Raw genomic sequence first — 12028 nt, 5'->3', positions numbered from 1 at the left:
GGCAGTTGCTGGCTGTGTGACTGGTGGGGTGCATGCATGTGTCCCCACCCTACACAGCAATAACCCTGTGGTGTCCCAGGCCCTGGCGCAGTGGGGACAGGACATGGTGCTGAGAAAGCAGCCTGCTCTGCAAGCACAGTGCTTTTCCCCACCCTGGGCCGCTTGCAGCAGGGGTAGCAATATTGGTAGTGCAAACAGGCAGCTGTCTGTAGAGCAAGCGCAGTGGTGCTTTGTAGCGGTGCTTTGTAGCGGCCTTTCCCTCCCTTGCCTCCTGCAGCCCTGGCCGTGGGCGCTTGCAGGTAACACCTCACTCTTCCTCTCACCATGGCTGCTTCCGCAGTTTAACCCTGCCACACCAGCCTTGAACTCCCGAGTTCAAGTGTGTGCTTTGCCACTGAGCTGCCGGGTGGCCCTTGGGGAAATCATTTAATCTCCCGGCTTCAAATTCCTCTGAGTTGGAGAATCCCTTTGTGCTGTCTAGCACTGCCTGTCAGTGCCACTCCACATGTTGGATTAAGCATGGCTTAGTTCAGCATCCAAACCAGCTGCTCCCCTGAAGCCAGATTTGTTTCCCTGGAGAGAAGTACCTTGCTCCAGATGTTGGAGGGAGTGAGTGGCGAAGCCAGGAATAGGACGAGGAGTCCTGACTCCTGAGTGCTGCCTGGCATGCCTGAATTCCAGGAATTGTAATGGATGAGTAAAGGCACACCAGGGTCTTGAGATACTGGTCGTGGCAACGGCTGGCTGCCAGCACCCCCCTTGGCAAGCAGTGGGGATGGGGGACATCTCAGAGGGTGTTTTAGCCCAGGTGAGGCGAGGCGTCTGCCTGTCTCAGCAGCGAGACCCACGGAGCAGCGGGAAGCCCGGCACCGTTCTGCCCTGCCGTGTCCACCACATCCCTCCTACCCTGGCTGCCTGTCCACCCTCTCCTAGGGGCTGCGGTGCCCATCGCTGACCATTAAAGCCGAGCTGGGATCCCCCCCAGTGCCGTCTGCCGCTGACCCCGGTAGGGACTTTACTCAGGGCCTTCGGGAGGTGAAAGGTGAGCCGAACTCGGAACAAATTAGTTCCAAGCAGAAGTTCAGCCAGTTACTCCAGATTGGATCCTTTGATTTCCGCAACTCAGACTCCACTCAGTGATCTGTAATGAGTGACTCTCAGAAATCCTCACATTGCAGCACTTTGTTCCTGAGCTCACAAGTCAGCCCATTAATGGGTAAAGGAAAGGACCTTGAGTCTAAGAAGTCTCGGGTTCAGAGTCAGAATTATTTGACTTTTAAGCTTCCTTTATCTGAACTCCTGCTGACTTCTTGTTTTCTGAGCCTGTTTGAAAGCTAGAAGTTACATTGTTAAGATCAAACATTCTCTCTTTCCAGATGGAGTTACAATATCTGTCTTTTATATATATATATATATATATTTTAATATATATAGTGTATATATACCAGGGTGTATATATATTCCTCTCTTTTTTTTTTTAATCGTTCTTTCCATTAAAAGAAACTAGACTTGTAGGCTCTTGTAAATTATAATGTAAAACATTTTTTTTAACCAGACAGTTCCCAATTTTGCCCAAGGCAACTGGAATAGCTGTGCCACAGAAGGCAATAGGAAGGTGATTAATATGAATTTGTGACATATTTGAAAGATGGGTCTTTTGCCATATAAAGATTATCAAACACATGTGCTCTTCCCCATTAATTCCGCAGCCCTCCCAGGAAAGCCACAAAGCCCTGCTCCTTTGTTTCCAGGGTGGGTTTTTGTTTTTTTAAATGTACCTTTCGGTCCCCTTGATTACCATGTATTTGATTTTTATAGGGCATCTGTTCACACTGCTGCGTGGGTTCTCTGGCCCTTTTATTTCCCTGTTAATCGGATCCCGCGAAGGCAGCCGTGCCAGGGCCTCTGACGAAATCCGTGTGTGTGTTGTATTTAACTTTTAGCCGTGCAAATTCCATGCTCTGTTTGCCGTCCGCCCAGCGCCCAGCGGGAACTGGAGGCCGCCTTCCTGCTGAGGGAGGCAGCGGGGCCTCCCACCACGCGTGCTGCCACCGGGAGCACACGCCTGTGGGACTGCCAGGGCTGGAGGAGCCGGGAGGGGCAGGCCTGGCTCATTTCAGAGAGTGTGTCATCCCCTGGGTGCTTGCCAGCTGGGGCAGTGGCTCTGCAGGCCTTTGGGGACAGGGGCTGGCTGCAGGGCTGGGCTCGGCGGGGTCCTGACCGCAGTCACCGTGCCTGTGCAACGCGTGTTCACCAGCGTCTGCCACCGCCTGCGATGCGCTGCCCACAGCGGACCCCATCGCGTGCCGTGCACTGGTGACCCTGGGGCTCTGGCACCCCACGTACAGGGTACCTGGTGGCTCTGGCATGCCTGGGGCACGCCGCATGCAGAGCCTGGCTTTGGGTGCTGACCCTGCCGTGGTCTTGGCTGTAGTGTCTGTGCAGCGCCCAGCAGCTCCGCATGCAGAGCCTGGCCACAGTGCAGCGATGGGGCTAGGGTAGTGTTCCCCGTTTGCTGCGAATGGCTCCATCTTTCCTAGGGCCAGATTCAGCCCTGACATCTCATCTGTGAAAGGGTGAAGCTCACCAGAGCCCCCCAGCCTTGCCTGGCTGCGTCGGTGTGTGCTGACCAGAAAAGTGTTTGTTTTGAGGAGCTGTTGTTCTCTGTCAGCCTCCTGCTCTGCTCCTGGGCCGCTTCACGGCAGGTCTGGATGGTGGAGGAGCATTTCCAGGCTCTGCCCTGTCCTGCACCGAGCAGCCCCGGCACAGCTGGCCGTAGCGCCAAGCTGCTCTGCCCCTCTCTGGAGGCCCTGCTCCTTAGGGCTTGTTGCATGCCAGCTTACTTGGCCGGGGCTCCGGGGGCCACTGGCCTGTGGCAGAGCTTGGCCCCTTTCTCCTGCTCGCTCCCAGGCCCTGTGCTGCAAAGATGACCATCCCAGAGCTCTGTCCGTGTCAGGGAGGTGACATCCCCTGCGAGGGTGCCATCCCAGCCCCTCGTCACTGCTGGACTAGCAATGTCCCTCCCATCATGCAAGGACCTGGCTCTGCCATCAGTGGGCAGGTGGTGGTGTGACCCATCGGGCATGGCAGGGAGTAGCACTGGAGCCCAGTGGCCGGCTCTGAGACAGGCTCTGGGCCACGCGGGTGTGTTTGCCGTGACCTGAGCGCTCCCACCTGTTGACCCTGGTTTTTCTTTTGTCTCCTGTCTCCCTCTTGGAGCAGAGAAAGTGAAGGGAATTGGCCTCCAGCTCCTCTTCTGTCAAGAAGGTGAAGAAGCGGTGAGCCCCCTGCGCCGGGTGAGGAGGAGGTGCAGAGCTGTGTGCAGGGTCAGTGCTGTCCTGCCCCAGAACCCCCAGGGACAGCTGGCTGCCTGCAGCTGTGGGGCGGGATGGGGGCCTTGTTGGGGCAAACAATACAGCTCTCCAGAGAACAGTGGGAGCCATCCCCTGCCCAGCACCGCGGCCACAGCCCCATCAGACCTCCAGAGCCGTCTGACCTCCGAGCACCTGCAGCAGGTGCTGGAGGGTGGCCCCGGGGCCACGCTGGGCTCTGCTGGGGGCTGCTGCTCTGCCCGAGGCTGTGCATGGCTGCCCCGCGCCGCTAATGCTAGTGTGCTTTGTTCTGGTAATTTCTTTTTTTTTTCTTTAACATGCCACATTTTTGTGAGCATCCCTGTAAATACAAACCCCATCACTTGTACTGGAGCAGAGTCATCATTAGCCCTGGTGAGCCCACATGGATCAGGAGATGGTGTGAGCTGTCTCATCTCCACCGCGGGCAGGTCGGGTGCCAGTAGCCATACTGGTGGCCCTGCCTGCCTCTGCTGCAGCGCTGCAGTGGGGGTTGCTGCAGCTCCTGCTGCCTTCGGGGCTGCCAGGTCCTGCTCCAGACTGCTGCAACGCTGCTTGCAGCAGGCTGGGGAGCTCCCTCCAGCACCCCACAGGCCTGGCCCCAGTGTAGCTGCTCTCCTCCGGTGGCTCCTGCGTGCCCCATGCCTGCAAGCACTGCCTCGCCTGGGTGAGGTGATGCGCCTGCCAGGAAACACTCGTGTTTTCCCCAGCACTTGCCGTCAGGCCCAGTTCCTCCTCCTGCTGCCCTGCCCAAGGTAGGCAGACACCTCTGGCTTCAGTCTGTGGTGCGAGGGGCCCCTGGTCCCTGCGCCCCACACTTTGCAAGGCTTTGGAGGGGCTGAGGTGATGCTGAAGCCAGCGATGGGAGCCTGGGTTCATGCACTTGGGCACAGGTGGCCCCGGCTGCGTGCCCCGCTCCGGGCTGCAGCCCCGCTGCCCACCCCGTGTCCCCTCCACGCTGCCTTTCAAGTGTAACTGGCAATCGATCTGCCGTGACAACGTCCTCTGAGTCACATTCTCGCCTGCAGGAGTAAAGGGCAAAGGCCAAGTTCTTAGTTTTCATAGAAAACTAATTAGATGACTCCATCGAAAATAGGTCAATAAAGCTGATCAGGGGCTGCACAGAGGGAGCCATTAAAACCCCTGTGACCTTTGCTTGGAGCAAGTGGGCAGGGGCTGCCCCTTCCCTCCAGGAGCTGCCCACTCCGTGCCAGCTGCACAGCGGCATCCCTGTCACCTGGTGGCCCCGGGCAGCTCCCTTGGGCACCTGGATGCGGTGGCAGCTCCTGTGTGGCCGGGCGCGGCTCCCACCCATCATGGTGCTGCATGTGTGCTGGCTCTGCAGCCCGGGGCAGAGCAGGTGCCCCGGGCAGAGCCACGCTGGCTCCAGCCTCTAGGGGAGATGCTCCAAGTGCGGTAGCGGCTGTGCAGGTACAACGTGCCAGGCTGTAGGGCAGGGTGACAGATGCCAGTGGGATGCGGTGGTGGCTGTCACCCTGCACCAGGCAGAAGGCTGTGCTGGGGCGCACCCATGGGTGCAGCCCTGCTGGGACAGGCTGGTGGCATCTGCGGGGCAGAGCTGTCCTGGGGCACGAGCAAAGGTGAGGCGGTGGGGGAGACTGCTGGGCCCACCTGCGGTGCCCGTGCTGGGGAGTGGGGCAGTGCTCTCTTTCACAGCCAAGATTTTGCCTTTTTGGGGAGCATGGACATGGTGAGGTGCATACCCCAGGGAGGGCAGCCCTGCTGGTGGGGCACCCTGCTCCCGCGTACCCAGGCGGCACAGCCCTGCCTCTGCCCCCCGTACACACTCGCACATGCATGGGCACAGCCCGGGCTCCTTTACCCCCAAACTTTATTCATGTGGCACATTTACAGCAAGGATTGGAATAACTAGACAATGAAAATGCTGGGTTTGCATTATCGGTTGGTTTAACTGGAACACCACACACCATGCAGTCATGTACCGCCAAGTTCAGTGCCTGTATTGCCCTTCTGGCTGCCGTCACCGGCTTTGCTCCAGGCCATGCACGCACGGGCCCGGGGCTGCAGCCTCCCTGCAGGTCAGCGCCCGGACGAGGGCTCCATTCAGCAGGGCCCCGGGGCTGGGTGACACCGGGGGGCCGTGTGCCCTCAGCCTGCCCCACGGCTGCCCCCCAACCGCCCTGGCCGGCTGGGAGCCCACCCAGCCGGAGGGGATGTGCTCGGCAACTCTCTCAGGCAACAAGCCAGCTGCTGCTGAGCGTCCGCGGGGACCTGCGAGGGGCACGGCACGGCCTGCGGGGACCGTGGGCACGTGGAGGGGGGGGGGGGGCGGGGGGCAAGCCTCAGCTCGGGAACCGAGGGGGGCTGGACGGGGTTGGAGGGGAGCGGGGTCAGGGGCCTGGGGCAATTTGCAGCTCCCCTGCTCGGGTACCTGTGGGCCGGGGGCCAGCGCGCGCTGGCACGTCCACCGCCGGCAACGGACGCGGTGCCGCGGCGGGCCTGTCCCCGGTGGAGCTGGAATCGGTTGGCGGGGCCAGGGCAGGGCTGGGCATCCCACCCAGCCCCGCAAGAGGCACGAGCAGACGGGGCGGGGACGGGGAGGGGACGGGACGGGGCTCTGCGCGGACACTGTCACCTCCCTCCTGCCGCCTGCCCACCCGCCGGGCCCCCGCCCCACTGAAGGGAGCCCTCCGGGGCCCCGCAGCCCACGGTGGGGCTGCCAGGGGCTCTGCAGCGGAGAATACAGGCACTTCACCTTGAACATAAAGAGACGGATCGCGTTTGTCACATACAGGAGTCAGAGAGGGGTTAGTGTTGACTCAAAAAGGGGAAAAGGCGCTCGGGGGAGAGGCGGGGGGGCTGGCGGGGAGGGCGAGGGGCCGTCTCGACACTGCTGAGCCTCCGTGAGCGCTGCCCGGGCGCGGGCACACGCCGGCCTCGCTGCAGCAGCCATCGAGGCCTGAAAACAAAACCAGAGAAAAGAAAGAAGAAGGGAAGGCGGGGACGGCCCATGCCGGGGAGGAGATGGGGGGGATGCTCTGGCTACGGGGCGGGAGAGGGAGGACGGGGTGGGGTATGGAGGGAGGGACGGAAATCGGGAGCCAAAGAAAAAGAACAAACTACGAGTCTAAAATGTGGTGCAAGCGCCCTACGCGGCTGTCCGCTAGCATGGCATAATGTCCGGAGCAGCCCAGAGAGGGAGTCACATCAGGTCTACACAGATTTGCCTTCCCATATATACAACCTCTACTGGAGTTAACAGCTGAAATTGAGATTTTTTGTCGGTTCCTCTGGCCTCGGTTGCCGTTTTTTTTAAATGCTGGAGCCCGTCCTCCCCGCCTCGCCGGCGCCGGGCGCATGCAGCCCTTGCCTGGCTTGCCTCGGGGATCAAAAGGGTTTGGAGGTCTGCTTGAAGATGAAGCCTCTATGGGCCAGTGTCTTCATGATGTTGGCGATGTTCTTACAGTCGTCTGTGGAGAGAGCACGGAGATGCCGGGTTAGAGCCTCGATCCGACTGGGAGCTGCTGGATCAAGCTTGAGACCCAGGCTGGGGCTGTGCCCGGAGCTGCACGGCCCCCCATGTCCCCTTTTGAGGGGGCCGTGCAGCTCCAGCCAGGCACTCTGTCCCAAGTGCCTTGCAGTGGTGTGGGGCGCGTGCGGGGTTCCCGGCTCCCCAGCACTGGCCACCCGCTTGCCAGTACGGCCCCGCGCTGCACTGGGACGGATCGATGCCCAGGACCTGGAGGCCTGCCTGGGGCAGCGGCATCGCCCAGGCTGCTGGCTGACGCATCCCTGGCTCCTCCAGGCTGGGGTTTGCCCCACGGTCCACCTGCGGGGAGCCAGTGGATGGGGAAAGCAGCGTTCCTGCAAGCTGGACCCACGCTGGCCCCCAGCTCTGGGCCAGTGGCTGCCTCCCTGCAAGCCCAGTGCTGGTCACCCCAGTCTCCTCTTCCAGCACCCCTGGCCCTCGGTGCCACTGGCCAGCAAAGGGGATGTCCCTGCACTGCGATGGGGATAGCCAGGGATGCCGGAGCTGCCCTCCACCAGCCAAGGAGGGGCCCCTCCTTCCCTTCGCCCTCCTCAGGCAGGGGCTGCGTGGCACCTGACGCTCTGCTCACCGCTGCGGATCGGGGTTGTCCCCATCCCTGTCCTCACCAGAGCCAGCCCTCGGTGCTGCCCTGTGCCCGCTGGCTCCAGGCTGACAAGTGACGGGTGGCAGAGCCGGCAAACCACAGCCGTCCCCAGGGCAGGGCCGCAGCCGACGCGGCCGCCAGAGCGAGCGGTAGCGGGGTGGCAAGCCGGGGAGGGGGAAGGCTCCGGCTGGTGTTATTTACCTGGGACTAAACTCAGGCACCGTTTGCTAAAATAGAAGCCGGGCTTAAATTGATTCCTGGTGTCTATATTTCATGTTGAAAATTGGCTTGTAAATCCATGTTTTGATCTATGAGGGCCGTCTCCTTAAGAAAAAGCAAGAGTAAATGTGTAATTTCTCCCTTGACAGCACACGGCGCAGAGGCGATCCTTCTTCCCGCTCCCCTCCGTTTCGGGACAGCTCCACTCGTTCCGATTACCACTCTTTCTTCCTCGCCCCACGCCTTGATGTCTCCATTTCATTACCGCCCGCCCATTTATCAAGCTGTTACCGTAAGGGTGACTTTGCCCACTTGCGTGTGGCAGCGGGGCCCGGCTGACACGGGGAGAGGGTGCCCCGGGAGGGGGGGGGGGCGCAGGCAGGGCCCCCCTCTCCTCGCCGCTGCTGGATGGATGTTGTGGTGGAGGGAAGGCTGCATCATTACTGATGTGTAAATGATAAAGAAGCCTCCACATCCATCTCCCAACTGTAAATCCAGGGAGTGCTTTATAATCAAGCTACAGCGATAATAATGTGAAATTAGGTCTCTCTATCAACGGGAGGAGGCCTTTTAATCACGGCTTAAAGGGTGCAAACGCTGTTTATCATAATTGAACTGTATCCGGGCTAATTGTGGCCATATTTCACTGTCTAGGAGACAGCAGGCTGCCTGCTGACAGAGCCGTGTGCCGGATTGAGGGCCCTGCACAGACGGGCAGCGCTGCCCTGCTGCCAGGCGTCTGCCCGCAGGGATGGGGCTGCCAGGCCGCCTCACTGCTCCCTGCCAGACCAGCAGCCCCACGGCGCCTGGTGACCCGGTGGCAAAGCCATCACCGGTCCCCCAGCATCGGTCGGAGGTGCAGGGGGCTTCCCCCGTGCGCAGCTCCCCAGGGCACTGCCCTGAGCTGCTGGGGACCCTCCTGGCTGATGGCTGGCAGTGGGAGAGGTAACGTCCCTGTCACAGCCATGTGGCTCCCAAATGTCCCCCCGCAGGACCTCTTTGGCACCCCTTCCCCTCGCCGATGTGCCAGGGGCAGGGAGCTGGGCATGGGGACAGCCCGACAAAGGAGAGGTGTCCCCGGCCCCACGCAGGGGCAAAGATGAGCCCATCTCTCTGTGCCTCTATCCTCTCTGCTAGCCGAGGTATCACTGATGGCTCCGCAAGGGCCCTGGAGATGATGGGTGTCCTGCCTTGCCAAGCCACAGTGCCAGCTCCCACTGCCACTTGTTCCCACTCACTCAAGCCCCTCACCATCCTTAGGGCCCCCTGCTCCAGCCATCTCGCCCCCAGCCAGCTGAGCCCCCAGGAAACCAGCACCAGACCTGCCCCTGGAGCCAGCTTCCAGTGGGACCTAACAGGGAAATGGTGATTGAAAGCCAGGGAAACCGAGGCAGCGGGAGCGCAACCATCTGTGGCCAAAATACCTCCATCCCACAGGCAGTCCTGGCCTGGTCCCCCAAAAAAGTAACAACAAAGCAAATCCTGGCTTCTGAGCTGCATCAGGCAGGTGGCAGGCGAGTGGCTTGGATTTGAAAGCACAGCCCTGACCACTGCCCTTCACCACTCCCGGGCATCCCGCTGCCCACCTCCCTGCCCGCAGCATCACCCTGGCCTGGCTGTTGCTGAAAGAGGAACTGCACAGAGACCTGGGGAGCGGCTACACTGGCAGTGAGACCCCACGGCACCTCCTGGGACCCCCAAGTTGGTCCCCGGGGAGACACTCAGGACCACCAGCTGCTTCCTGAACCCCACCAGCCATCTCCCCAAAGCCCTGACATGCTCTCGCACCGGGAGCTGCCCTGGGCTCTGGGCCATCGCCCTGCAAAGCCGGTGAGACCCCAGTGGGTCGGTGCCACCCACATGCCCACACCGGCAGCATTGTCCTCGCTGTCCCAAACGATGCCACGGTCCCCTGGCAGCGGGAGTGCCAAGCTTGTCATAAGTCATTTAGTGAGACTCATTCCAAATCAGCGCTAAGGTAAACATGCTTATTATAATTATCCATGTAAAAAAAAATCAACAACAGCAGAACAACTTTCTAATATGCAATTACAGCCATCTATTGATTTTACAATGTAATCCGCTCCGATTGATTTAATAACACAATTATAGGCTGGCTCTCGGGATATTAGAGTGGGAGATTTTCATAAACTCCAAAGCAAAAAACTAAGCGGCTTTTAAAACAACACAGTCAGATGGCTGTTTGGGGAATTATTAGCAATATGAAATCCTCTAAATCTGGCCGTCGTTACCTTGTGAAAGGAATTTCTATTACAAAAATGGCAATTGACAGCCTAAGAGAGCGCAAACGGGATTGCTTTGCTGCTCTTTCAGTGCTTAATCCATTGCAAAGGTGACCACGGGGCGGGGGACAAGCCGGGTCCGAGGCAGGCAGGGGGGTGCGGGCAGCCCTGCCCACTCCACACCCCCCAGCCTGGCTCTCCCTGAGGGGCACATGGCCACGGTGGGGCTGCCCCAGCACCCAGGCTGGCACCCCCAGCCCCGTCCCGTCAGGGTGACCCTGCCTGGGGCCGCAGAGGCTGGCAGGGTGCGGAGACCCCCGCCACCCCCACCCCACCACACCCGGGATGCCTCAGCCCTGGACACCTCCAGAGGCCATCGGGGTGCCTGCCTGTGTCCCCAGGCCTGTGCAGGGGGACGGGGTGAAGGTGGCCCCGCGCTGCCGGCCGGCACGGCTCTGCGGGTACCGCACAGGCGCGCACACACGCGCGCCCCTGCTCTCCTCGCGCTCGCTCCCTCAATGTATTCCCGACTTTATGGGCACATTTTTCTTGTCAAGCTGACAGGGTTGCTAAGTGGATTTCTCCCTGATATGCGGACGGATTATCACATTACTCCAATGTCCTACACAAACATATTACTTTATATTCAATAGCCCTAATGAATATAAACTGCTTTTTCTTTTTTGGGGGTGGGGGGTAATCTATAGATTTTTAATGAGGGCACTATTAACTCCCTCCTCTTTAAAACAGACTTAGGTGCAGCCTCTGAGTAGAAAATCAATGGTGTTATTGTAGGAATATTGTATATTGATATTGTAATAATAAGATGCAATTGATTTAGGGGTGTTGTGTGGTGTGTGTGAAAGGGGTCAGCCCGGGGTTATCCTGCCTCCTGCAAACAGCACGGCGGCTCTGCCCTGCCTCCCTGCCCCTCGCCTTGTCGTGCTGCTTTCGAGCATCGCCCCGTGTGCCCCTGCGGCAGCCCCGGGATGGCCAGGGTCGAGCTCACCCCGAGGCGCTGGGTCCCGGCTGCCTCTGGGACCCTCCTTGGCCAGGCTGCCAGTGCAGCGCAGGGCGATGTGCTGCCCCAACCTCCCCTCATCCTGGCTGGCTTAGCCCCGCTGGGTTTTAACCCTTCTACCTGGTGTTTTAGCATTACCCACTGCAATGCTGCACCGCCTCGACACCCACGGCCCAGCCCTCTCTGCCTCTTGCAAAGCTCTCGCCACAGTGACGCCAAAAGGGCACGTGCATGTGTGTGGGGCGGCGGGAGCCCTCTTTTCATTAGGGCTGGAGTTTGCTGCCGTTCAGCATCGCTGGCTGCCCTTGTCCTTGGAGGGGGACGGACATTCCCACCGCGCTCCTCTGCAGGGATGGAGGCAGAAACCCCTCAGCCCGCAGCGCTGGGCTCACCACTCGGCGTTTGCCCTCCCTCTGGCCGCTGCAAAGCGGCACCGCTGCGAACCCAGGACGAGCTCAAGGATTTCGGCAGCAGGAGGCTGGCCCACGGCCCGGGCACGATGCGTCTGTGCCGCAGGAACAGCTGCCAGGAGAAGCGATGCTCACCTGGGGAGAGCACGACCTCCGCACCCGCCCCAGGCACTGGGGAGAAGGGAAGGGGCTGTGTCCCCACGCACGCCGCCTGCGGCACTGCCCCCAGAGCTCCCGCCTCCCCGTGGGACCAGACACCCGGACGCCACCGCCATGGGGGCTCGGAGGGCTGAGCGCCGCCACGACTGCCGTGCACTGGGCCGAGACACTTGCGGTGCAAGAAGTGAGCTTTTCAATCCCAGCAGCCGCCCCAGCAGGCTGCGGGTGGTTGGGGGAGCACAGGGCCCCCCTAAATGTGCTCATTTGGAGGCAGCCCCACCGCACCTGTGCTATGGCCGGGAAGACGGATCACCCCCGGCCCGAGCTGAGCAGGTCCATATTTAAACTGTCCCCATGCTTTATGGGCTGTACAAGAACTGATGCTCAGGCGACGAGGGGCCATTTGTCAATGTTCTAATGGCAGATTACTGTTAATGAATAATATCACTGCTGCCTTTGTATAACAGCTCCCTGCAAAGCGGAAACAGGGCCGCCCGGCCACCACCGCCCT

At 60.4% G+C, this 12028-nt stretch overlaps 2 protein-coding genes across 3 annotated transcripts in view; one reads left to right on the top strand and one right to left on the bottom strand.

Annotated features, from left to right (window-relative positions):
- The window catches only part of DMAP1 (DNA methyltransferase 1 associated protein 1), a 33929-nt gene extending 30230 nt beyond the window's left edge, over positions 1-3699 (top strand). Inside the window, exon 10 of the mRNA XM_074832200.1 lies at positions 3223-3699. Coding sequence (XP_074688301.1) covers positions 3223-3231 — 9 coding nt within the window. The 3' untranslated portion in view covers positions 3232-3699. The remainder of the gene's footprint in view (positions 1-3222) is intronic.
- Positions 3700-5185: 1486 nt separating this feature from the next.
- The window catches only part of ERI3 (ERI1 exoribonuclease family member 3), a 135983-nt gene continuing 129140 nt past the window's right edge, over positions 5186-12028 (bottom strand). For both annotated transcript variants that reach the window (XM_074832204.1, XM_074832205.1), the window contains exon 8: positions 5186-6802. In XM_074832204.1, the coding sequence (XP_074688305.1) occupies positions 6720-6802 (83 nt within the window). In that variant the 3' untranslated portion in view covers positions 5186-6719. The remainder of the gene's footprint in view (positions 6803-12028) is intronic.

Source organism: Strix aluco, chromosome 8 (genome assembly GCF_031877795.1).
Source record: "Strix aluco isolate bStrAlu1 chromosome 8, bStrAlu1.hap1, whole genome shotgun sequence".
NCBI lineage: Eukaryota > Metazoa > Chordata > Aves > Strigiformes > Strigidae > Strix > Strix aluco.
The sequence above is the reverse complement of the archived record's forward strand: the minus strand, read 5'-3'. Positions and strand labels throughout refer to the sequence as shown.